Source organism: Oncorhynchus keta, chromosome 25 (assembly GCF_023373465.1).
Source record: "Oncorhynchus keta strain PuntledgeMale-10-30-2019 chromosome 25, Oket_V2, whole genome shotgun sequence".
NCBI lineage: Eukaryota > Metazoa > Chordata > Actinopteri > Salmoniformes > Salmonidae > Oncorhynchus > Oncorhynchus keta.
This window is the reverse complement of record NC_068445.1, coordinates 11,387,672-11,414,927: the sequence shown is the minus strand read 5'-3', so window position 1 is coordinate 11,414,927 and position 27,256 is coordinate 11,387,672. Positions and strand designations below refer to the sequence as shown.

The following is a 27,256-nucleotide window of genomic DNA, read 5'->3' as shown; positions in this document are numbered from 1 at the left end:
GAATAAGAAAATGTGTAAAAAGTCAAGGAATACTTTCTGAATGCACTGTATATATTACATCAAGAGATTACGTCAAGATTACATCAATAATAGTCTGATGGGTGACAATATTAGCCTATCACTTGTGAATTATAGATTATCACTTGTGAATTATGCCCAGCATAAGGAAAGAAACAACACCTTTTTTTTGCAACTTCTTCTAATCATAATTGCACAACTCATTTAGCCTAGCCCATAGGTTTATATGTTTTGATATGGTTTGTATCACAACTGAAGTGGAAAAATAACTTCTTAAAATTAAGCACATTAATCACCTTTACAATGGGTGAGAGCCAATCTGGCATACATAAGCAGCGCATTAGATTCAAGTTCGGGGAAGATCACTTTCACCATAGAAATGCACCTTTATAAAAAAGCATCACATGCATAATCACATTTGCAGTCACTTTTGACAATGGTGTTTTCCTGCATATGAAACATTCGCGCTTATAGCCCACTGCAGTGTGCGCATTGCTGCACTTATAATGTGAAGATATAGCCTAATAGTTTATCATATTTTAAGTTAAACATTCTGATCTCTTGCGTCAGTCTCATTGCGAGAAAAAAAAAAGTTTTTCTTATGCTAGTGGTTGTATTAATTTGGGATCTATCGCATCCCACAACTTTCCCAGACTATGTTTGGAATATTTAATTCTCGCACAGAGTAGAATAGGTTAACGTTTGTACTATGGGGGATAATATTGACATAAGCTAGTGCATTTACTGTTCGTTAGGCCTACTCATATTGTTGTCTGAAGAAAAGTAAATGTGGACAGTTCTTCCAATATCTTCAATATACACCTTGGAATTGACACGTGCAGTTGCATCCACGAAGTGTCTGTCTTCACTTGTAGCCTGTGAGAATGACCCGATCAAGTGATGGAGAACCATGTGAGTGAGAGGTGCTTCGAAGAACGGCAAAAGGCATGGATTTTTTAGGGTGCATTACGGTCACACACAGGTGATGCCGCCGGGAAATTCGCAGCATTATCAAGTGCTTGTCAAATTGTGAATGAGAGACTGATAAAGTGTGTACAGCCTGCGCAAATAAACAAAGCAGAGCTCATGCCTTTCAAGCAAATTTTTTCAAATCATCATTAAAGTTGCATCATGCAGCCTTACAATGTATTAAAAATCATCTAAACATATAGCCCAAACTTTGTAGAACAACTAAAATTACATTAACTTGTTATGGCTGTAATCCCGCTAACGGGTCAGAGAAAAACAGGTCAGAGACAAAGTTGTGGAGAAGTACAGATCAGGGTTGGGTTATAAATAAAATATCAGCAACTTTGAACATTCCACGGAGCACCATTAAATTCATTATTAAAAAATGGAAATAATATGGCACCACAACAGAGGGCCACCCACCAAGAGAGGGCCACCCACCAAAACTCACGGACCAGGCAAGGAGGGCATGAATCTGACAGGCAACAAAGAAACCAAAGATAACCCTGAGCTGCAAAGCTCCACAGCGGAGATTGGAGTATCTGTCCATAGGACCACTTTAAGCCGTACACTCCACAGAACTGGGAATTACGGAAGAGTGGCCAGAGAAAAATAAGCAAATGTTTGGTGTTTGAGAAACAGCATGTGGGAGACTCCCCAAAAATATGGAAATAGGTACTCTGGTCAGATGAGACATAAATTGTGCTTTTTGGCCATCGGGGACGCTAGGTCTGGCGCAAACCCAACACCTCTCATCACCCCGAGGATACCATCCCCACCTTGAAGCATGGCGGTGGCAGCATTATGCTCTGGGGATGTTTTTCATCGGCAGGGACTGGGAAACTGGTCAGAATGGAAGGAATGATGGATGGTGCTAAATACAGGGAAATTATTGAGGGAAACCAGTTTCAGTCTTCCAGAGATTTGAGACTGGGGGGTGAATAGTTATGAATGCTCAAGTTTTCTGTTTCTGTCTTATTTCTTGTTTTTTTTCACAAAAAAATATACATTTTGCTCTTCAAAGTGGTAGGCATAATGTATAAATCAAATGATTACAACCCCAAAAATCCAATTTAATTCCAGCTTATAAGGCAGCAAAATAGGAAAAATGCCAAGGGGGGTGAATGTCACTGTCTGTCCATGTGTCACTGTTTGTGTCTTCAATTTTATCTCTCAACCTGTGTGCACTTACTTTGTAAACTTTCAATCATGTGCTAGGTTGTAGCAACCTCGTGATGGGTATAGGGACAATTGGCAGTCTCTATGGGGGTGCCACAGGGTTCAATTCTCGGGCCGACTCTTTTCTCTGTATATATCAATGATGTTGCTCTTGCTGCGGGCGATTCCCTGATCCACCTCTACGCAGACGACACCATTCTATATACTTTCGGCCCGTCATTGGACACTGTGCTATCCAACCTCCAAACGAGCTTCAATGCCATACAGCACTCCTTCCGTGGCCTCCAACTGCTCCTAAACGCGAGTAAAACCAAATGCATGCTTTTCAACCGATCGCTGCCTGCACCCGCATGCCCGACTAGCATCACCACCCTGGATGGTTCCAACCTTGAATATGTGGACATCTATAAGTACCTAGGTGTCTGGCTAGACTGCAAACTCTCCTTCCAGACTCACATCAAACATCTCCAATCAAAAATCAAATCCAGAGTCGGCTTTCTATTCCGCAACAAAGCCTCCTTCACTCACACTGCCAAGCTTACCCTAGTAAAACTGACTATCCTACCGATCCTCGACTTCGGCGATGTCATCTACAAAATGGCTTCCAACACTCTACTCAGCAAACTGGATGCAGTCTATCACAGTGCCATCCGTTTTGTCACTAAAGCACCTTATACCACCCACCACTGCGACTTGTATGCTCTAGTCGGCTGGCCCTCACTACATATTCGTCGCCAGACCCACTGGCTCCAGGTCATCTACAAGTCCATGCTAGGTAAAGCCCGCCTTATCTCAGTTCACTGGTCACGATGGCAACACCCATCCGTAGCACGCGCTCCAGCAGGTGTATCTCACTGATCATCCCTAAAGCCAACACCTCATTTGGCCGCCTTTCGTTCCAGTACTCTGCTGCCTGTGACTGGAACGAATTGCAAAATCGCTGAAGTTGGAGACTTTATCTCCCTCACCAACTTCAAACATCAGCTATCCGAGCAGCTAACCGATCGCTGCAGCTGTACATAGTCTATTGGTAAATAGCTCACCCTTTTTCACCTACCTCATTCCCATACTGTTTTTATACTGTTTTTATTTATTTACTTTTCTGCTCTTTTGCACACCAATATCTCTACCTGTACATGCCCATCTGATCATTTATCACCAGTGTTAATCTGCAAAATTGTATTATTCGCCTACCTCCTCATGCCTTTTGCACACATTGTATATAGACTGCCCATTTTTTCTACTGTGTTATTGACTTGCTAATTGTTTACTCCATGTGTAACTCTGTGTTGTCTGTTCACACTGCTATGCTTTATCTTGGCCAGGTCGCAGTTGCAAATGAGAACTTGTTCTCAACTAGCCTACCTGGTTAAATAAAGGTGAAATAAAATAAAAATAAAAATTTGTGTATCATGTAGTAGCCTAAATCTATTACTGTTACATTGAACTGGCTGAATGGAATATGAATGACAGTCACCCATTATGCTGTAATAGAAATAAGGCCATGCTCATAAAAATAAATCGTCCTCCCTCATCTTAATGGTACTGACCACCACTGCTGTCTACAATATTGTGGGGCATATTTCCCACCTTTCCCCGACAGCATTAGACAGTGTCACAATTAGCATGATTAATAATCCCATTAAATTAGTGTCTGTTAATCCAGAATTAGCCTTTGAGCACAGGAGGACAGGCTAAGATCATCCTATTCATCACAAGGCTGCCCTGTCTTTGCCTGGTCTAACTGACAGCCTGGTAATGTGTCCTTCATTTCAGGAGGTCTGCTCAAATGTGAAGGCAGCTGGGCCTGATTGAGGTGTTGGGGCAGAGAGACAGCCGTCGTTGGCACGTCTCATTTCCTGTCTGTCTGTCTGTCTGTCTGTCTGTCTGTCTGTCTGTCTGTCTGTCTGTCTGTCTGTCTGTCTGTCTGTCTGTCTGTCTGTCTGTCTGTCTGTCTGTCTGTTTGTCTTGTCTTGTCTTGTCCTGTCCTGTCCTAGGAACCTGTGTTCACATCATCAGCCTCGTCATCCATCAGCCCTGATAACTGCTTCTCCTACGTCTCAGACAGCCCAGCAGATGGGACACTCAGATAGCATGGTAGAGCGGGCTCAGATTGGATGTTTCGATCCACAGAAATAAATAGTACTATATTGTATCTCTGTGGTTGAATCTTTCTGATGTCATCTTAGGATAGTCAAAAAACATTTTCTCTGTTTTGTTGTTTCAATTACCCTTTCCGAATGGGGCCTAATCATATGAATGTTTACTGCTAACATAGAAGCTAACATATTTTCAATTTTGTACTTACAATAACTGATAAACAATATTTAAAAAAAAAAATAATCTTAGTAACATGTTGTTGTTTTTTCATCCAGAACACTTATGTAAATAATATATATGTACATACACAGTACCAGTCAAACATTTGGATATCTACTCATTCAATGGTTTTTCTTTATTTAGACTATTTTCTACATTGTAGAATAATAGTGAAGACATCAAAACTATGAAATAACACATATGTAATCATGTAGTAAACAAAAAAGTGTTAAACAAATCAAAATATATTTTAGATTTGACATTCTTCAAAGTAGCCACCCTTTGCCTTGATGACAGCTTTGCACTCTTGGCACACTCAAGTTCTTCCACATCGATCTCGACAAACCATTTCTGTATGGACCTCGCTTTGTGCATGGGGACATTGCCATGCTGAAAAAGGAAAGGGCCTTCCCCAAACTGTTGCCTCAAAGTTGGAAGCACAGAATCCTCTAGAATGTCTGTCTGTCCAAGTTAGGAACCTGTGTTCTGAACCTGTATGCTTTAGGAACCTGTATGGAACCTTAGGAACCTGTATGCTGTAGCGTTAAGATTTCCCTTCACTGGAACTAAGGGGCCCGAACCATGGAAAATAGCCCCAGACCATTATTCCTCCTCCACCAAACTTTACAGTTGGCAATATGCATTGGAGCAGGTAGCGTCAGTCGGACTGCCAGATGCTGAAGCGGGATTCATCACGCCGATGCTTGGAATTGTGCATGGTGATATTAGGCGTGTGTGCAGCTGCTCGGCCATGGAAACCCATTTCAGGAAGCTCCCAACAAACAGTTTATGTGCTGACATTGCTTCCAGAGGCAGTTTGGAACTCGGTAGTGAGTGTTGCAACATCGGACAGACGATTTGTATGCGCTGTATGCGCTACGAGCTTCAACATTCGGCGGTCCGGTTCTGTGAGTGTTATACGTAATGACATTTAGATCTACAGTACGTGTGCACACAGAGACTTATGCTCATGGAACGAGAGATGTGATTTATGATATGAATCTGACACCGTCCTATTAAGAAATGTTGTTGTAGTAAAAATAAAAACAAATTGCCTGTTTTTTTGTTTGTTTTGATTACAAACCAAACTTCTAAGAATGATTGACCATCCTTTGGCTTTGTGAGAACGTCCATGGCTCACATGCAATGCAATTGTGGTAGCCGTCTGCTAAATCTATAGAAGTGAGAATGAGATCTGTAAAGGTTCCTTGATGTTTATAAAATATTACATTTGGGAGCAGTAGAACGGTGAGTGGACATTCCCCATTTCTCTTTACATTGGATCTTTGTCCAGCTCCGGTGAAACGTTTGGATGTGCCTAAAACCCTCCATAGTCTACATTGCTTTAATATTATATGCCCATGGGGAGCAATTACGGTGCATGTAGCTACGGTATATTTAGACATAGCCTTTGGATTAGAATTTGATTCCAATTATTCACTGTCTTTTTCTTATCGGTAGTGAATAGTGCTTAATTCTAGAGCTACAGGACGCCTGATATGTCCAGGAGTGATACGTAGAATTGTAGTCTTTATCTGCTGTTGTTTAGTACTGTCTTTTTGCTAGCGCAGGCCAACTACTGCTGTCTGTCTTCCCAGTAGCCTACTTGGTGTGTGAACTGCTGACTGCTATTAACTTGCAAATGATTGTTGACAGATCAACCAGGATTAAGGGGCAGGGCAATTTGTGACTGTTGTTGTTTTGGTAATCAGTGGCTGTATTGGATGTGGAGTGGTTTCTCCACTCCTAGTTAATCAGCAATTAGTACTGGGAGGTGTGCTCTTCATCTTTTCAAGGCAATTAGCAATTAGTATTAGTACTTCATTCTCCCCTGTTTTGTCAGCGGAGGTCTCATCGCAAAACTAACACGGTTCTGCTGAGTTGTTCTGCGGAGTTGTTCTGGGGAGTTGTTCGAGGACAGAAAGAGAGGAAGTCTCGATCCCACTCTGTCACTTCAATACCTTGTTATTCTCAGATGATCTCATTTTGCACATTTGTAGCTTTGGGAACTATGTGTTTGTTTTCTATACTTGGTCACTATTCTCCCTATATACTTTACAGACGCTCCCCACCCCTCGACTGCAACTTTTCAAATTGAGTGTACCCTGCGCGCACAACCCATGTGGAAGTCTGTGTCTCTGGCAGCGTTTGGAATTGCTGAGCTGCGATCAAGAACCCCAATTTAATCTCAGTTAAAACTGCCCTTCAGCTACTCTCTCCTGACAGAGACATGGATCACCCCAGAGAACACTGCTACTCCAGCTGCTCTCTCTTCATGTGACTACATTTTGTCTCATAGTCCGAGAGCATCTGGTCATCGCAATGGTGGCACAGGTCTACTCTTTTCTCCCTCTCTCACCTGTCCATCTCCTCATTTGAATTTCATGATGTCACTGTCACTTGACCACTCAAGCTTAACATGGTTGCCATCTATCGCCCACCCGGTGCCCTTAGAGTTCCTCAATGAGCTTGACACCTTGATAAGCTCATTTCCCGACGATGGTTCACCACTGTTTGTACTTGGCGACTTCAACCTCCTGACGTCTGCCTCCTATTAATTTCTTTCCAACTCTCTCTTTTGACCTCACCCTGTTCCCAGTCCCCTCCCACTCACAAGGCAGGCAATATGCTTGACCTCATCGTTACTAGAGGCTGCTCGCCTTCTAATCTCACTGCAACCCCCGTCCAGGTCTTTGATCCCTACTTTGTTTCCTTTTCTGTCTCCCTTTCCTCCAACCCTAGCCACTCAGCCCTTACCCAGATGGTCATGCGCCGTCGCAATCTTCTCTCTCTCTTGCCTACTACACTCTCCTCTTCTATCCTATCATCTCTCCCTTCTGCTAAGTCCTTCTCCGGTCTCCTGATTCTGCCTCTCTCCTCCCTTTCCGAATCCTATGACTCGCACTGTCCCCTTTCCTCCTGGCAGGCTCGGCCTCCCCTCCTGCTCCGTGTGGCTGAGTGACTCATTGCGAGCTTACAGAACAGGGCTGTGGGCAGCTAAGCGAAACTGGATGAAAATTAAACTTCCGCAGGACCTATCATCCTTCCACCTCTTCTCTACCTTCTCTTCTTCTGTATCTGCTGTAGCCACATTCTATCACTCTAAATTTCAAGCTTCTGCCTCTAACCCTAAGAAACTAGTCCACGTTCTCCTCCCTCCTTAATTCTCCACCTCCTCCCTCTCTGAGGACGACTTTGTCAACCACTTTGAAAAGAAGGTTGACGACATCCGCTCATCATTCTCTTAGCCTATTGGGGCGGCAAGTAGCCTAGTGATTAGAGCATTGGGCCAGTAACCGAGAGTTTGCTGACAAGGTACAAATCTTCCGTTCTGCCCCTGAACAAGGCAGTTATAACCTGGTAGTCCATCATTGCAAATAAGAATTTGTTCTTCTCTGACTTGCTGAGTTAAATAAAGGTGAAAAAAAGAGTCAGCTTTTACGTTCATTCTTCCTGCTGTGAAAATAGCATAAATATTTCGGACACAACCCCAGACCTATAGTGCCATCGCCAGCGGAAATATTTACCATTGCATTAGGTTTGTTATAATAGAGCCCGTAGACTTTAAAATCAAAGGAAAAGCTGCACACTCTAATACAGTGGTCACAAACCGGTCCGATCGACCGGTTGATCTTCAAGGCAGAAAAGACAACGATAAAGGCTTGCGCTTTAGTTTTTTTATTTTGTCTTGCTGTTGTTGATAGTTGCACTTGATTCAGAAGCCCTGTGTCAGGTGCCGGGTAGGCCAAGTGTTTCCATTTTGAACCATTTCATTTGCCTGAAGGGACAAACCAGGAGAGCTGTGGCTAAATCAAGTGTGCCTACCACGCTGGCCAATCAGATAGCTCAAATAACCGTGCATACAGTGTCCACGACCCCACAGCAAAGTTTGATACTAGCCTACGTGAGATTTAATTAAAAAACATGTATGGATATAGAAAGATCATAAATATTTATGATCCTTTTATATCCATTCATGCTTTTTTAAATGACACTTAGCATACACAAACCTAGCATATTTACAATAGATAGCAAAATCACAAATAGCCTACATCACAAGACTACTAAACTGACACTCAATTATCTTGTTCGTGTTCCCTTCTCTCCCTATTAAGCCCATCAATCCTCTGCTCTCCTGGTGATAAATATCCTTCTCTGTGGGCTTATGAGCAGAAAAGCTGAGCAGTCTTCTATGTAGTGTCCGGTTCTAATTATCAGAGTAAGAGCTCAACGGACACTATGAAAGCTTAAACCAAGTTTATTCTTCCCAGAGGATCGAACAGCTGAACCGACAAAAACATGTTTACTGTTGTGGTGGTATATGTACCTCACGTTGGGTGGAGTTTCCTCCTTCTCGCTAAACATTGTATCTTTATTGCTAGGCAGGAAACTAAGTGATACGGGCAATAAATTGTTCCTTTCCCCTTAACGGGACCTGACCTGACCTCAACCCCCTTCCTCACTAATCCATGGCTCTCTCCCCTTACCAATGCCTGCCACATGTGATCGTTTTCCCTACACTCCGTACATTCCAAGCTTAATTGCACCCACCCATATACCTTCCTCCTACAGCTATCCGTTCACATCTGGTGTAGACCTTCAGCTATGGCACCCCTCGTGTCTCTATTATAACTAATGATGAATAATATTTAAAGTTCAGAAATCCAGATCCATCAGTAGTAAATAGTAGTAAAAGGTCCCTGATACAATAGCAGTAGCACAGTGGTGTTTTGGCCCTATCAAAGGGCAGTGCAGCAGAGAGAGAGAGACCTTGCTGTGTTTACAGGCCTGGCTCTCTCAGATGAACACAAGTGTTTTCCTCTGTATACCATTCGATTGCCTGCTCCCTTCTCCCTAGTGGGGAGACTGGGCCGATGTGTGTGTTAGCTCTAAAATGTCAAGGGTGACAGGGCAGGGGTTAAGTGTAGCTGTTCTCTGCAAAGCCTCATTGAGGCTTGAAGGACAAAATACATGCTCAACATGTGAAAAATGGGTCTAAAATGTCTTCCATCCATTGTATATTTCCCATATTTCCCTCCTGTGAGGTCCAGTGCAGTCTAGTCCAGTCTAGTCCAGTCTAGTCCATTCTAGTCCAGTCTAGTCCAGATAGAGAAAGGCCAGGTAGCGGCTTGGCCCGGGAGAGAGGGCCCTAGCCCAGCACAGCACTGGGCTCCATGGGACTCAGATATATATTCCAAACCACCTGTAAAAAGAGGGCTCTCTTCCAGTTCCTCTGATGGAATCCTGGCAACGGATAAGACTATGTTTACAACGCAGGCGGAGGGAGGGAGGAGGGGAGGCAGAGGGGAGGAGGCTGTGTGATAGATGCACTCCATCTAGATATGTCTGTCACCAGATTTGTCCTCTGAATCCCCGTTGCTATCTTTTCACAAGAAATGCCAATTCTTTCAACAATTTCAGTTGTCCTGTTTACCCTCACTGTTAAGAAAATATCAGATTCTCCTGATGTTTGCACAGTTTTTAAGCCATTCAATGTATTTGCTGCCACGCTCTGAATGACCACTGTCCTCAATGCTGTGATGTGTTAACCATTAACCTGTTGCGACAAGCAATCCCGTATCCGGGAGCGTAATTATAGCCTCAAGCTCATTACCATAACGCAACGTTAACTATTCATGAAAATCGCAAATGAAATTAAATAACTACATTGGCTCACAAGCTTAGCCTTTTGTTAACAACACTGTCATCTCAGATTTTCAAAAAATGCTTTTCAACCATAGCTACACAAGCATTTGTGTAAGAGTATTGATAGCTAGCATAGCATTAAGCCTAGCATTCAGCAGGCAACATTTTCACAAAAACATTCAAATGAAATCATTTACCTTTGAAGAACTTCAGATGTTTTCAAAGGAGACTCTCAGTTCGATAGCAAATGTTCAGTTTTTCCAAAAATATTATTTGTGTAGGAGAAATCGCTCCGTTTTGTTCATCACGTTTGGCTAAGAAAAAAAAACGAAAAATTCAGTCATTACAACGCAAACTTTTTTTCCAAATTAACTCCATAATATCGACAGAAACATGGCAAACGCTGTTTAGAATCAATCCTCAAGGTGTTTTTCACATATCTATTCGATGATAAATCACTCGTTGCAGTTTGGTTTCTCCTCTGTTCAAAATGGAAAAATGCACGCACCTGGAGATTACGCAATAGTTTCGACGGAGGACACCGAGCGGACACCTGGTAAATGTAGTCTCTTATGGTCAATTTTCCAATGATATGCCTACAAATACGTCACAATGCTGCAAACACCTTGGGGAAACGACGGAAAGTGTAGGCTCATTCCTTGTGCATTCACAGCCATATAAGGAGACATTGGAACACAGCGCCTCCAAAATCTGGCTCACTTCCTGTATGAAATTTCATCTTGGTTTCGCCTGGCACTCACAGACAATATCTTTGCAGTTTTGGAAACGTCAGAGTGTTTTCTTTCCAAAGCTGTCAATTATATGCATAGTCGAGCATCTTTACGTGACAAAATATCTTGTTTAAAACGGGAACGTTTTTCATCCAAAAATGAAATACTGCCCCCAGAGATTCAAGAGGTTAAAACCACATTAACTCCCCTGGATTGATGGCTGCTATTGGGGTGACGGCTTTAGGTGTTGCCTCTATTCCCTCTATTCTTTAAGCCGAAGTCCACATCTCTGTTTATCTGTCACCAGCTGCTGTTGTGACACATGTACATTGGGCCAAAAAAGTACTTCAACTATGACAGACAAAATGAGAAAATAAAATCCAGAAAATCACATTGTAGGATTTTTTCTGAATTTATTTGATTTTTTTCCTTCTCATTTTGTCTGTCATAGTTGAAGTGTACCTATGATGAAAATTGCAGTACTCTCTCATCTTTTTAAGTGGGAGAACTTGCACAATTGGTGGCTGACTAAATACTTTTTTGCCCCACTGTATGTGTTTAGCCTATGTCATAGGGGGACATTTCAAATAAAGGTATAATAAGTAGCCTAGACTCTACTATTATGTGATTATTTAGTAACTTTACTTGTGTACCTTTAGTTAGCTGGACATATGAACCTGTTGGGAGGGTGTTGGTTGTAAACTGTTGAGTCTGTGTAAATAGAAGGCCAGTCAGTATTCTGTGCAGTTGTGTCACCCAGCCTGCTGCTCCTTGCTTTGCTAGTCACATTGCTGTATTGATTAATCACTGGTTAAATGATTAAAAATAGCCCCTCAGGGAGCAGAGATGGATGAAGACTCCATGCAACAGAGAGAGCCCCGCCTGTCTGGGTGGGTTAGCTAGCTACTGCACTGGGGCAGCAGTGAAAAAATCATTTGTGTAAGAATGGAATAGTCTCCTCCTGACACTTTTCATAGACTGCAGGCAATGATGGAAAAACAAAATGATAGGAAAACAAACATAGCTATATAGTGTATGTCCATGGTGCTGAAATCTAAAATGACCCCATGCAACAGAGAGGGTGTGTTAGTTAGCTCATAGGTGCAACAGCAGCCAGTAACAAAAGACAGAGTGAGAAAGACGACAGGATTGGGAGAGACATGGCTTCATGTGTCTCTGTCCATGGTGCTGAAATGTAAAAGTCACAACTTCCAATGCACGTTTACAATGGAAATTGTCTTTGCTCTTTATGGGCTCTTGAATTCTGGAAAAGGGTGTTCCTTGCCCTTGCCTATATTAGAGAGAGACACACACTACTCCGGCTGTATGAAATGGTATTCCCATTCGGTCTATTGCTCTGCTGCTCTCTCTCTGGGGGGCCTGATGAGAAAGAATGGAGCAGAGAGGAGGGAAGGCGAGCGTTAGCTGCAGGAGACCAGGGGATAATGGGAAACAAATGCTCCTCTCCTCCAGCCTGCCTGTCAGACGCCGGCTCTGCTCTCTCCAACATAATCCTGTTATCCTGAACACAAGGAGAACTTTGGGTCAATATGCCTCTGCTCCCATCTGTCCATGGGCCAGAACCCACACTCTAAATTTAACAGCCCAAATGTACTGCTGCTACCACATCAACAGTGGTATATAGATGATAGATATCATCACGAATGCAGTCTTTGTCATGGTTGGATTCCTCCGATGTAAAATATGACAGTAGTAAAATGGCTGTCTGTCTGGTGTGCTACAGTGCAGTAGCTTGCTGCTCTTTCCCAGACTCCTCATCAGGCGTGCTCAGCATGTTATCCTCTCGTCAGGCATGTCCACATTAACCCAGCACATATTGTCTCTGTGCTCATTCAGTCAGTGGCAGTGCATTGGGGTCGTTAGAAATAGTTCAGTACATACAGTCATGTACAGCCTCATCTGGAGAGGTTTGATTTGATTGGGAAGAAGTGAAACACCTTTATATACCCATAGAAAGGATTTTCTCTTTGTAGCGTAGTGTCTTTCCTGCCTGTTTTGCTCCTGTCAATGTAATCCACAGGGGAGCATGCTTGTTTTACATGCCTGTGGTGGAGTTCTGCATGTGTAAGCATCTCACAGGCAATCCTTCAATGCCTTTCAGCAGGAAGAGAAAGCGTGTCCGTGTTTGATCAGGGGAGTGTATGCTGTATATCCCGTCTCTGGCTAGATCTCAATGGGATCTGAATAGGGATCTGTATATTACATGACTGCCGGTGGAAATGACGTACCTTACTGCACCTCTTCATTTGTAAAAGCTGCAAGTAGGAAACTAGGCTAAGTAGGCTTCTGATCATTTGATCAGAGCGGCAGCATTATGTTATTTAGATTTTATTGACTAAACATCCATCACAGATGATTATCTTCTGCTTACGTCTCAGCTCATTTTCAGCGGTGGAATCGCCCTCAGTGGGAGACGTCTTCACATCGAAAACAATGATCATTTTTGCTGTGCCGCAAACATGGAGAAAGAAGTGTCTTTTTAATGCTGAAATGAGGTTTAATAATTGATGAGGAGCCTCCACTAAGGCTCTCTGCTTTTCTCACAGGGGTCATGAAAACAATATGGGCCCTAGATCTCTTATGTGGAGAAATGACAGAATAAGCGTTGTTGCAGTGGGGGTTTGGATGTCACTATGACATACAGAGCCAATTCACCACAGGAGGCCACAGGAACCAGCGATGACTTCAGCTCCAGCTTCCTCAGTCCCCAACCCCCCCCCCCCCCTCGCTCCCCCTACCTTCCCTTCTCCATTCCTTTCCCTCGAAGCTCATAAAGCTTTTATTGTCTGTATTTCCAATGGGACCCATTGATTTCTTCGGCGATAGGTGTGGATTGTGTCCATCATAGCAGTAAAGCTATCGTTTCTCCATTAAGCCTCTTGTTCATCCCCAACCAAACACAATGAAAGGCAAACATTGCTTAACTATCTGCTCCGGTTAGGACTTCATCATCATGGAGTTTTTTCACCCCGAAAACCAAGACCCACTGACATTAAATCTGCCCCCTTAGCATTAAATCCAGTATCTCTCGGGGGATTGCGTTTTGAATGTCATGATCTAGGGATATCAACTAAGGGAGTTTAGTGAAAGCGTGCCTTTTTAAAGTAGATAGATCTGGAGTGGAGTGGCTCTCATAAACCTATTGACAGACAAAAGACTGGATCAACTTCACATAAAGATTTTGCTTTTTCCTCTTCTTACATTTTTTCTGTATATTTTTTGTTGTTGTACAGTAGTACAGTTGTCGTAATTCAAGCAGAAAAAGGATCTCTACACACCAGAAATGTTGTAATATCTTGGCTCAGTCCCAAGTGTGTTCACAGCTTGCAACTCTCCAACATGTAGTGTGTGCGCCAGCCATGCTGGGGAGCATCATGTCTCCCTCAACTTAACCCCCACATCTACGTTCATAGCATGTTTATCATGTTGTAGCACAAGCATATAAAAGCTATAGAAGCGTTGAATAAAATGCATTTGCATTTCATAGTATATACAGTAAACTGGCATATCTGAGGTTGCTACTAATGTGTTTACCTTGCCAAAATATTGCCTTGCCGAATAGATGCATAGCTAAACATTCAGGGTTGAAGGGCGCGGTGGTTTATCCAGTCGATCAGATGTTTTAGAGACAGCTGGGAGTGGGAGGAGGGGGAAGGGGGATGTGTGAAACACCAATTTGTATGCGTTTTCGCCTGCTTTTTCAGCAGCCCTAGGTCCCTCTCGCAATTACAGACGATATACATTGGGCTGCACTGAAATGGCCTAGGAGAAGATCTGGCCCGTCTGTAAAGTGTTACATGCTTCATAATCACCAGCGCTTCTCTCTGTTACTCTTAGCGTCACTAACATGAATTTAGGAATTAAACAAGATCTTGAAATTTTTGTAGCACACCAAAAGAAAACGTTTTTGTTTATTGCTAATATTTTTCATCCCCAAACACAATGTCCGATAAGCACCGTCTTCAATATAAATTAGTGTCTACCCTCCTCTCTCTCTGTGTGCTTCTCCAGGCCAACGATGCCTCAGGCAACACCTGGAACTGGCTCTACTTCATCCCCCTCATCATCATCGGATCCTTCTTCATGCTCAACCTGGTCCTGGGAGTCCTGTCTGGGTAAGAGTCAACATCACACATGTCCTTGACCCAATGACACTATCTCTGTCTGTGGGAAAGGTGACGTTAACAGCCCACTATTATGAAACATGCGGTACATTGCTGTTTACCAGCCATTTCACTTTCCTGCTGGCTCTGTTTAATGTGAAGCTGCTGTCTGACTACATCGACATGGCTTTAGCCTAATCGAATGGTAGAAGGGTTGCAAAGGGTCTGAAACTTTCCAGTACATTTCCGGGAATATTTCTGGAAAGTTTCCATGGGAAGTTAAGCCCTGGAATTTGGGGAATTTGGATTAAATTCATCAAAAAAAGGGTAATCAAGTTCGCAATTGTAAATGAGAACTTGTTCTCAACTTGCCTACCTGGTTAAATAAAGGTGAAATAAAAATAAAATAAATAAAGTTATCGCAGCAGTCTACCAAGCAACGTGAGAAGAATAAGAGCACCACATTGAAGCTGCCCAGCAACACCCTTTGGGGTGGTGTTGACATCATGTTTGACAGTCTCCTGGAGGGGAAGGAGTCTCTCCAAGAAATGGCCATATGACAGTCTGCTGATATAGACACCCCCACCAAGAGGATCCTCCTGGACGATGTATTTTGGGAGAGAGTGGTAAGCAGCCTGGAAGTCATGAGACCTATAGCAGTAGCCATTGCACGGATTGAGGGAGACAATGCCATCCTGTCTGATGTTCAGACTCTGCAGATGTAAGAGAAGACATTAGGACTGCCCTGCCCACTTCACTGCTGCTCCAAGCAGAGAAAACTGCAGTTCTGAAAAAAATAAAACAAGGTAAAAGGTTTATGTTTCTGTCTCCATATGATATGGTAAATATATATAATGCAAAAAACATCAACATTTAAATGGTATTAATATTAATTAGCATTTATTTTTGTTAATTTCCATATATTACCATTAATTCCCATATATTCCTGTTAATTCCCAAGGAAAGTTTCCACCTCTGAATATTCCCCAAAATGTGCAACCCTAAACGGGAGTATTCATTTATGTAGTGTACTGTGTTTATATTTTCCCTCTTTTCTCTATTTTCAAGTTCTAGTTACATTGTCTTGGGAGTGACCTGATTTGACCTGGAATGTTTTCAAACAGACAGTACAGTACAGAACAGTACAGAGCTCATTAGTGTTCACTGTATTAGACTCCCTCATTAAGATTCACTACACAGCATAGTAAACCAGGTCAAAGCTGGAGGTAGAATACCCGCTGTCCTGAAAAGACAGTATCACAACTGTTGTCTGAATGTAGCACCCTGTTCTAATTACTGTCAAGGGAAATGAGGCAGGGCTTTTATTGCTCGTGTTAAATTGGTTTCCAGCATTTACTGTCCTTACACTACAGTATGGCAGCCCCTGGACTGAAGGATGTTGCTCCCACATGTATCCATCCCTATATCATCCCTATATCATCATATTTGGAATTTAGATATTTTTTTTCCCTGTTAATTGTTTTGAAGCCACAGGGCATGTTGACTCTCTCTCTCTCTCTCTCTCTCTCTCTCTCTCTCTCTCTCTCTCTCTCTCTCTCTCTCTCTCTCTCTCTCTCTCACATACACAGTGGCAGAGCTTAATGGAAGGCCTCCTGATGAGTGCTGTGTGGTGTACTAGGTTGTGCTCTAGCTGCTGTCTGACATGAATTTATTACTTCTCAGAAAACAAATCTAATTCTCACTTGCTGTTCCACCAAATGGCTTCAGGTGTCTCTGTGCTATCAATGTGGCATTATGCTCTTCTTTCAGTCTCTCTTTGATTTCAACCTTCTGCTTTCTCTCATCTTATTTTCCCGGCCTTCTACATTTTTACCTTCATTGTCGTTTTTCCGGGGGGGTTATGTAGAAAACCTCACCCATATAGATTTACAGACAGTAAGGTTGACTGCTGTTTTTAGGTGAGGCTGTTCATTTGTATAAAACATTCTGGTTCTCAGTTGCACTCGTGTCTCTGCCCTTGATGATAAGTTAATAATTCTCCTCTCGTCTCACAGTGTGACATCCATTCATTTAGCCACACTTTTATGCTCAAGGTGAGACTCCCTCAAAGACATTTCTCTTAGGAGAGTATTTGCATAATGCATAATCCTAACAAGTTGCATTGAGAGACTTAATGTCACGAGACACTGCTTCATTCTGTGACAGTTAATTGTGTAACCTCGTAATGGCCACAGAAATTATAAATGATATACATATTTGACAAATTACAAGCTGCAAAGTCTGATTGTGGTTGTTGTGTCTGTTTTGGTCAAAGTGTCCATCGTCTGCCTTGAGTGCCTTATACTGTTTCCCTCTTTATCTCTCTGTGTTCCTTTATCCTACTTCAAACAGCTCAAAGCATTCCCTAGTCTCCTGTTATCCCTGGCCCAACCCTGGCCATGCTCTGGGCCTGTTCTGCTCTCTCTAGTCTCGCTAGACCCTGGGAGAATCTTAATAGCATACTCCTCGCGTCCTCTCTCCTCGCCTGTTTCTCAAAACCCATTGGCTGATAAAGCCAGAGGTCCCTCCCCGACCAAACCTTCTCCTCAAATGGGTTATAAGAAGAAGGCAAGGAGAGAGGACGCGAGGAGTATGCAATTGAGATTCTTCCTCTGTCAGCTGTGTTTACTGTGCTCAGGAGGGTGAAAGGTCACTGATACACTGTGGCGGGGCTGTGTCACATTCTAAAGGGCACTGTCTGTCCTGGAGAGGGCCAGAGCTGCAGGCTGCAACCACACACCGGGATTAGAGGCCACAGCTCCAGGGGCAGCGGTCAGAGGCAGCATGCGGGGGTAGCAAAGGCTCATATTTTATCCCATCACCACTCCTAATGCCGCTTGCCCTCCTGCCCTTCATCCTACCCTCCACCCCCATATCACCCCATCAGGTCACTCTGTGAGGGATTTCAGTAGGCCAGTGGAAGTGCCACAGACAGCCCAGCTTGAGGCACCACCCTGCCTTTTTATCTCTCTCTCGCTTCTCTCTCTCTCCCTTTCTTTTTATCTCCTCCCTCCTTACCTCTGTGTGGAGTAGAAGGTCAGTTCTTTCAGATCCTTCCCAGCAGGGTCATTTCTGTCAGCCAGTCAGGTAGAGGCCCATGCTGTGTCCTGTAGCTTCACCACTACTATCTGTACTGTAATTGAATATACACATACTGTACCACTCAGTCTCAACCTTGACTTGTGACTCATGTTCAGATCTTGTTGTTTATATTGTGTGCCATGTGTAGGCTACAGCTTTCACATTTGAGTGGCTCAATTGAACATTTTCAAGTATAGTACCCCAGCTCTGAGCAGTGTATGTGTCAGGGTTTCCATTAGCCAATAATAGCCGGCTTTTGGCCGATTTAAAAAATGTAAAACACAGATTAATAAAATTGGCAACAGGAAAGAACAAAAAATGCCATTGCGAAATAATACTTTTTTGCTTTTTCATTGATGGAAATACCAGCCGATGTAAATATATTTGACTGGTCATGCTTATCGGTCTGTAGGTTAATTGACATAATTCTGTGGAATTCAATTGGCCCGCGTGTACAGTATATTCGTTATGTATCTTATCAAACGCCTACAGCATACATATACAGAGCCTTTGAGCTGACAATCTGTCAGACATATCAAACAGAGAAAGCATAGACAACGGAAAGCAGTCTTCATCAGTGCGTCGCACACCACTTTGCAATGAGCTGGACGCAGTATGCATTTAAAAAAAGACATGTATACTTAAAGTGGAACTGACAGCATTTTAGCAATATGAAATCTTATTGAAATCTGTTCAGAGAGACCCCAGGAAGAATATGACACTTTAAAAATAAATAAAGAATCTGACAAGCGAGCACTTACAGTATGTATATATGGCCATTTTCACGTTTTCATAAATTCTTAGAAAGTTTGGGAATTAAGTATACTAAGGCACTTGTGAAAACTCATTAGCAATTTAGAGTGGGAAAGCGGCCTTGCGTTTGGACAATTAATAGACACTTCAGTAAATAAAACATGATAAAAACATATGTCTCATCCAGGACCAGAGTCTATGCAGACCGCTGCGCCATTGCCAATCAGAGCTACAATATGCCTTTATGCAAAAAAGCCATTTGCACACAGGCCTGCCATCACTCACTTTGAACTGGACTGTGTGTTTACAGGCAGTTGCAACAGTGTGACTTTAGATCATTAGAACACATTCATCAAAAGTCACAAAGTACACTTGAATATTTCTGCAAATATGTAAACACCACTTGGGAGTCCGCTTACATTTGGGAAATGTACAGTCCTATGGATCAAACCTAATCCTTCAGTTATGCAAGATCAACAACGAATGCTCACCAGAGAAGGATGATCTAATATCTAACGAAGGAACATTAGATAAACCCTCTCAAACCTTTTCAGCTAGTTGCCCATTACAATTGCACTGATAAACGATGGAGAATTGTAACTTACTCGTCCTTTTGCAGCTTGCCTGCCAAAAATGCATGCTTGTCCCAACCAAGCACCCAAAGCTAACTGGCTAAAGTTAGCTAGCTTTCTCTTGGAGTTTTCTACCTCCCACCCCCTGGCAGCCGCAGGTCTGCTAGTCTCTTGATTAAACCCCCCTGTGGCTAAATGAGCGGACATCAAAGGGATCAGTGGGTTGTGGAAGATGTGCTTCTCCCACAGCCCAGATGCCACACCCCTCTCTCGTATGGGCCTCTGCAGCTGCCAGGCCCTCAGTACTGCAGCATAGAAATCAGAGACCCCTGCTGTGTTGAATCTCTCCGGCTGCATGAGGAAAAGCTGCCGATCCAGCCCCAAACTGCCAGCCCTTCTCAACAGAGCACATGCTGGTTCCCTCCAGCTGGACCCCTCCAGCCCAGAGGCCTCTGCACCGCTTTGAGACAGAACACTGCTGCCATGCTCTCCAGGTCCACCAGGCCTTGTCCCCCCTCCTGGACAGGCAGGTACTGCACCGTCACCCTCAACCAGTGATGCCCCCTACCAATTTATGCCATAGGGAGGATGCCACCAAGATGTTGATCAGCACCCTCCCTCTATATCACACTTGGGAGAGGAGTCACTTAAAATTAGTCAGCCTCGACAGGACCGCTTGTATATAGTGTATAGCTGCCCCGACAGAGGGCATCCCTGGCAAATGCCCCACCCTACCCAGACTGGCCTACTGAGCCCTCCCCCACCTTAACCATACAAGAACCCTGGCATGCAACATTTTAACACAGGCCACAAAATTATCCCCACAACCAAAACAAAACAACACATTTAACAGATATTCATGGTCCACCCTATTAAAGGCTTCCTCCTGGTCCAAGTAAACTAGTCGAACGTTCACATTTGAAAGCCTTGACAGGTCCAGCATGTCCCTGATTATGAACAGACTGTCTGTGATTGAGCATCCTGTTACACAGTATGTTTGTTCCTTGTGTACAATAGAGTCCAGGTACGACTTGAGTCTGTTAGCGAGGACCTTGGCAAAGACCTTATAGTCCACACAGAGCAATGCCACAGGCCTCCAGTTCTTTAAGTCGCTCAAGTCCGTCTACAGCTTAGCGGCAGCTCCCCCACGCACTCACGTAACACGCAAAACAAGTCCTGTCCAATCATTTTTATAAAAATCCACTGGCAGACCATCAACCCCTTGGGCACAGCCGGGGGCCATCTGAGAGACGGAAGCCAAGAGTTTGTGAAAGGCCAGGGAAATGTCCATTTCATATCTCTGCGACAGAGAGCGTTTGGGAAGGTCTGTGAGCAGCAGTGGCATGTATTCATGGATGCCAAGGGAAGCCAGGCTTTCCCCAAAGATTGACCAATAAAAAAATGTACGTAAAATTCTCTGTTTCATAATCTCCTTCAATTCGCAAGAGGCTGAATGTACAGTACAGTAGTGGTCCTTCTGTAGCTCAGTTGGTAGAGCATGGCGCTTGTAACGCCAGGGTAGTGGGTTCGATTCCCGGGACCACCCATACGTAGAATGTATGCACACATGACTGTAAGTCGCTTTGGATAAAAGCGTCTGCTAAATGGCATATTATTATGGCCGAAAGTATGTGGACGACGTACTCGCTGTTTGTTTGTTACCTATGCATAGTCACTTCACCCCCACGTACATGTATAGATTATCTCAACTAACCTGTACCCCTGCACACTGACTCTGTGCCCCCTGTATATAGTCTCGTTATTCTTATTGTGTTTTTATTATTTCTCTTTATTTTAGTCTACTTGGTAAATATTTTCTTCTTCTTGATCTGCTCTGTTGTATTCTGCGCATGTGACAAATAAAGTTTGGTTTGACTTATATATCACGGTCGCAAGGCATATGAGCTAACAGGTTATAGAGAAAACAACACAATTATCGTAATATGGCTTTTTTTCCTCTGGCTTCCTTAGTGATTTTACCCACACACCTCTAGTAGTGAGCAGAACCTGAGAACACACAGGTGTTCTTCCCTATACAAATCAGAGAAGAACTCCACAACCTGCTCCCGCATCTCCCCCGCAACAGAAGTGACTTGCCCATCAGACAAACGTAAACAATGGATTTTCTTGGTTTCCCCACTCTGTTTTTCCAAACCAAAAAATAAAGAGCTGGGAGCATCCATTTCCTCAACATGGAAAATCTAGCTCTTACAAGTGCCCTTTTTGCTTTAATCTGAAAAATTACCCTAGGTCCCTGCATAATTCAGATTATTTTGCAGCCCCAACGTACCCTGCCCCACCAGCTCAGCCTCCACCTCACTTATGCTACGCTGAAGCTCCCCCAAAGCTGTATACTGTGTAATCTTGTAAGATCTTTACACCGGGCCCTGGTGAAACAGAAAACTGAGCCATGGCAATGTGATGGTCTGAAAACCCAAGTGAGCGAATGGAGGCCCTCAATAGCCGATTCTTGAATGTATAGATACGATCCAGGCGAGCTGTACTCACCCTACCTCATCCACCTTCACCCACATATACTAACAGCCTACCCTTACACAATACCTTTAAAGAAGAATGTTGACACTCAGGCCCGGAGCAAAAACACTGCGACACCAGCACTAAGGTCTGGGCCATGACCTCCGCACCCTTCCACCAGGCCCCCCGATCCAGTCCATTAATCACAACACTGTGTGTCTCTTGCAAAAACATCATATTCCCCATCTTACCCCCCCCCCCCCGTCTCTGCCACCATTCATGATAAGGGAGCCTAACCTTAAAAGCTCCATAACAGGTGGTATGGAAAACAACAAAATCAGAAACCAGTAGAGAAGCCCATGAAGCCACCGTGCCAGAAAATTACTATCCATTTAAGCAGATTCTGAAGACGCACCCCTGTGAGCCATTTCCTCAGCCTATACCACATCCTGGATGAGAGGACACTAAACCCCTCATTCTTCATTGTGTGTTGTACTGACCTTACAAACCTTCCAGGATCAGGAAAATAAGACACCAGAGGAACCTTCTTTTTCCCTTTTGTCTCCATCCCTTTAGCCTTCAACCTAGAAAGTTCTCTCACCATATATACTGGGCCCTCCACCTGGCTGGCTGTCGGCTCAAGTTCCAATGAGCCGTCTGAATACGAGGCCTCCTCTCCTGCCAACTCATCCCATTCTTCCTCCTCCTCCATTGGCACGGTACCGACCTCCTTCTCCCCCGTCTGCCACTCCAGCACTTACCACCTGATCAGTGCATCCTCCCCAATGACGGGAATTATTTCCTGGGATGAGCCCACCTAGCTTTTGCCCAGCCACTCTTTTTTTCCCTCTTTTCCAACTTTTTCTTCTCCTTAGCCCCACCAGCTTGCTTACCGTTCGCCTCAGACCCAGTACTCACCTCCTACCCACCACCGGAGTCTCCGTTACTACAGAAACCTGCCTCTGCTCATGTTGCCCAGCTGCAAAACCACACTCACCTCCACCAACCCACTAGCTCCCACCCCAGCAAGGGCCGCCCGGACCGTTATGCTGTTCTGCTATTCCAAGGATGTGTAACCGAAGAGAGATACCACGAGTGGGCACAGAATACAAACTGGGATGGATCCCGAGGAAAATGTGGCTTACCAGTGAACCTGCAGGTGTTCATCATTAATACGGTGTCTCAGAAGTTTCCGTCCATGACTGATGCAAACTGAAAAAGCATTAAAGACAGAGTTAATGAGTACTTGAGGTCACCGAGAAAGTCTGGCTTATATCTTCAAAATGCTTTAAATGCTTTATTATTGATCAAATGTAAAAGCATTTACTGTATTTCTTCATCAGCATCTTTATGCTTTCGTTAATAAAATAATGATAAAAATACTCTTTCAAAATGCTGATGTTTATTTAGTTATGGATCCATAATGAATTACTATGGGAATAAATGTAACTGATTTACAGAAATATTTTAACAAAGTTGCCTGATGAAGGCAAACCATTTAGAATCCTCCAATCCTCTTATGCGGTAGCCTACTCCCGGGCATCACGTTGTACAGCGCCATATTTTCCATTCTCTCCTAACGGAAACCCTGCGGGTTCCTTTTTTAAAAAAAATCTCAGAATAGAAACACCATAATATTACATTTCTTAAAATCAATCCCATATACTATGTTATTACAAAAAGGTTTTAAATTCTCTGGTAATTCCAATATGGAAGACTATCAAATGCTTCTCAAAGATGCCCTCTGGTGGTCAAACTAGCACTAACTTGCATTCACAAAAAAAATGGCTGACAATTAGATAACGTGCCACAGAATGCTGCAGCAGCCTTCAAGGTGTGCTGCAGCATGGCACAACTTTTAAAGAAGGAACCACTGTAAGCTACAGTACTGCTTTAACAGCATGGACTGGAATATGTTCCGGGATTCAACCAATGGCATTGAGGAGCATACCACATCAGTCATCGGCTTCATCAATAAGTGCATCGACGACATCGTCCCCACAGTGACCATACGTAATACCCCAACCAGGTTCCATGGAATACAGGAAACATCCGCGCTGAGCTAAAGGGTAGAGCTGAAGCTTACAAGGAGTGGGACTCTACTGGGACGCTTATGAAAAATGCCCTCCGATGAACCGTCCAACAGGCAAAGCGTCAATACAGGACTAAGATGGAATCCTACTCCACTGGCTCTGATGCTCGTCGGATGTGGCAGGGCTTGCAAACTATTACGATCTACAAAGAGAAGCCCAGCCATAAGCAGCCAAGTGACACGAGCCTACCAGACGACCTAAATTACTTATATGCGAGCTTCAAGGCAAGCAACACTGAAGCATGCATGAGAGCTCCAGCCGTTCCGGACGACTATGTGATCACGCTCTCTGTAATCGATGTGAGTAAGACCTTTAAAGAGCTCAACATTCACTAGACAGCAGGGCCAGATGGATTGGCAGGACGTGTATTCAGAATATGCGCTGAGTATGGCACGACAACGCCTATTCCCCCTCCGGAGACTGAAAAGATTTGGCATGGGTCCTCAGATCCTCAAAGTTATACAGCTGCACCATTGAGAGCATTCTTGCTGCACCATTGAGAGCATTCTTGCCACCTGCTATGGAAACTGCTCGGTATCCGACTGCAAGGTGCTACAGAGCGTAGTGCATATGGCCCAGTACATCACTGGGGCCAAGCTTCCTGCTATCCAGTACCTTTATACCATTCTGTGTCAGAGGAAGAACCTAAAAAGCCTTTTGGATCCTAAAAGAGTCTAGTCACCCTAGTCATAGACGGTGCTCTCTGCTATGGCATGGCAAGCGGTGCCGGAGCGCCAAGCCTAGGTCCAAAATGCTCCTTAACCTTTTGGTACTAGGGGGCAGTATTTTCATTTTTGGAAAAAAAAACGTTCCCGTTTTTAAACAGGATATTTTGTTAGGAAAAGATGCTAGAATATGCTTTGGATAGAAAACACTCTAATGTTTCCAAAACTGTAAAGATATTGTCTGTGAGTATAACAGAACTGATGTTGCAGGCGATAGCCTGAGAAAAATCCGGAAGTGCCCCAGGTTTTGAAAGCGCTGCGTTCCAATGACTCCCTATTCAGCTGTGAATGTACCATCAACGAGATTACGCTTTCTACGTATTCCCCAAAGTGTCTACAGCATTGTGACATAGTTTTACACATTTCTGTTGAAGAATAGCCGTAGGCGGCCACATTGCGTAAGTGGTCACATGGTGGCTCCGAGAGAGATTCCCGTGTAAAATACAGAGGTAGCCATTACTCCAATCGGTCCTACCGGAAAAACTAATTGTCCCGACGGATATATTATCAAATAGATATTAGAAAAACACCTTGAGGATTGATTATAAACAACGTTTCCCAAATTCCTGTCGATTATTATGGAGCTAATTAGGAATATTTTTCGGCGTTGTGGTGACCGCAATTTCCGGGCGATTTCTCAGCCAAACGTGAAGAACAAACAGAGCTATTTCGCCTACAAAAATAATATTTTGGGAAAAAATTAACTTTGGCTATCTACCTGGGAGTCTCATGAGTGAAAACATCAGAAGTTCATCAAAGTTAAACGTTTTAATTTGATTGCTTTTCTGATTCCCGTGACAAGGTTGCCTGCTGCTAGCAAGGCATAATGCTATGCTAGGCTATTGAAAAACTTACACAAATGCTTGTCTAGCGTTGGCTGTAAAGCATATTTTGAAAATCTGAGATGACAGGGTGATTAACAAAAGGCTAAGATGTGTCTCAATATATTTCATTTGTGATTTTCATGAATAGGAATATTTTCTAGGGATATTTATGTCCGTTGCGTTATGCTAATTATTGTCAGGCGATGATTATGCTCCCGCATGCGGGTTTGGGAATATTAACAGCTTCTACCCCCAAGCCTTAAGACTGCTACTCACTGTATATTATCTATGCATTGTCACTTTACCCCTCCCTAGATGTATATATTACCTCAATTACCTCGACTAACCTTAACCCCCGCACATTGACTCGGTACCGGTACACCCTGTATATAACCTTGTTATTGAATCTTACCTCTTATTTTTCTTGAAATTGTATTGTTGGTTAAGGGTTTGTAAGTAAGCATTTCACCGTAAGGTATACAGCTTTGGTATTTGGCGCATGTGACAAATACCATTTGATTTGTCTGCACTACCACAAACTGCCTCTCTCTGGACCTTATATGGGCACGCAATCTTTTTGTACCCTATGTCCCCACACTCAGAACACTGCAAGCTAACTTCGCTATCAAACCCTGCGTACCACCCCTCCCCCTGCTTAACCTTGACGTGTAAATTTAGCTGCTTTTCTGCGTTGTTAAGAAGCATTAACACTTGCCTACAAAAGGAGACAAGATGTTTAACAGATTCCACTTGGCACCCAGCCGAGTGAACCACTTGCAAACTCACCAAAACGAACCAACGTCTTGTTATCTGTTCGACCATAACAAAATGGAGGCAGATTAGCCACCACTACTCTTGTCAACTGGGTCGAAAGAAGTGAAATCTGCAAAACAGTCACAAAAATACCACTCGCAACTAGCCGCGCAACAACAACACAACCACTGCCTTGTTCATTCAAATTAAATTAAATCAAATTGTATTTGTCACATGTGGCGAATACAGGTCAAATGCTTCCTTACAAGGCAGCGCAACAGGCACGAGAGGCAGCCCCAAAAATGTTTTGGGGAGGCACATAGGGAGATTGGCGGAGTCAGGCGATAGACCTGAGCCAACTCCCCGTGCTTATTGGAGGAAGCGTAGTACTGGTCAGCCAGAAGAATAAGAAAATCGTTGCACCAATGAACACGTGATGTGTTAACCCTCCACCATAGAAAAAAGGTCAAATGTAGAAGAAAGGGAAAGAAAGCAGAAGGTTGAAATCAAAGAGAGACTGAAAGAAGAGCATAATGCCACATTGATAGCACAGAGACACCTGAAGCCATTTGGTGGAACAGCAAGTGAGAATTAGATTTGTTTTCTGAATAGTAATAAATTCATGTCCCGATAGCAGTTAGAGCACAACTTAGTACACCACACAGCACTCATCAGGAGGCCTTCCATTAGTTTTTCTCAATTGCTAAAACACTAAAACCCATTGGCTGAACAAAGTTCTCAGTTGCCTGGACTCATTTAGCTAATTATGCAGTCTGTTGTCAATACCTTAAACCATTTCACATGGTAAAACACAATTTGCAGATAGACTTTTCAGCAAAACTCTAAACACATTCTCATTCTCAAAACACATTCTGCACTCTCATGCACATGTCATCCATACTGGTAAACACAAGTGGCAACAATCAAATGCAAATGGAGAAAATATGTCATTGATTGAACACAACCACTCAAAATTGATTTAACCTGTTTCAAA

General features: G+C 43.4%; 1 protein-coding gene across 1 annotated transcript in view; it reads left to right on the top strand.

Moving 5' to 3' along the window:
* The window catches only part of LOC118357836 (voltage-dependent N-type calcium channel subunit alpha-1B-like), a 145,413-nt gene that overhangs the window by 44,496 nt on the left and 73,661 nt on the right, over positions 1 to 27,256 (top strand). The window contains exon 7 of the mRNA XM_052478624.1: positions 14,895 to 14,998. Coding sequence (XP_052334584.1) covers positions 14,895 to 14,998 — 104 coding nt within the window. The remainder of the gene's footprint in view (positions 1 to 14,894; positions 14,999 to 27,256) is intronic.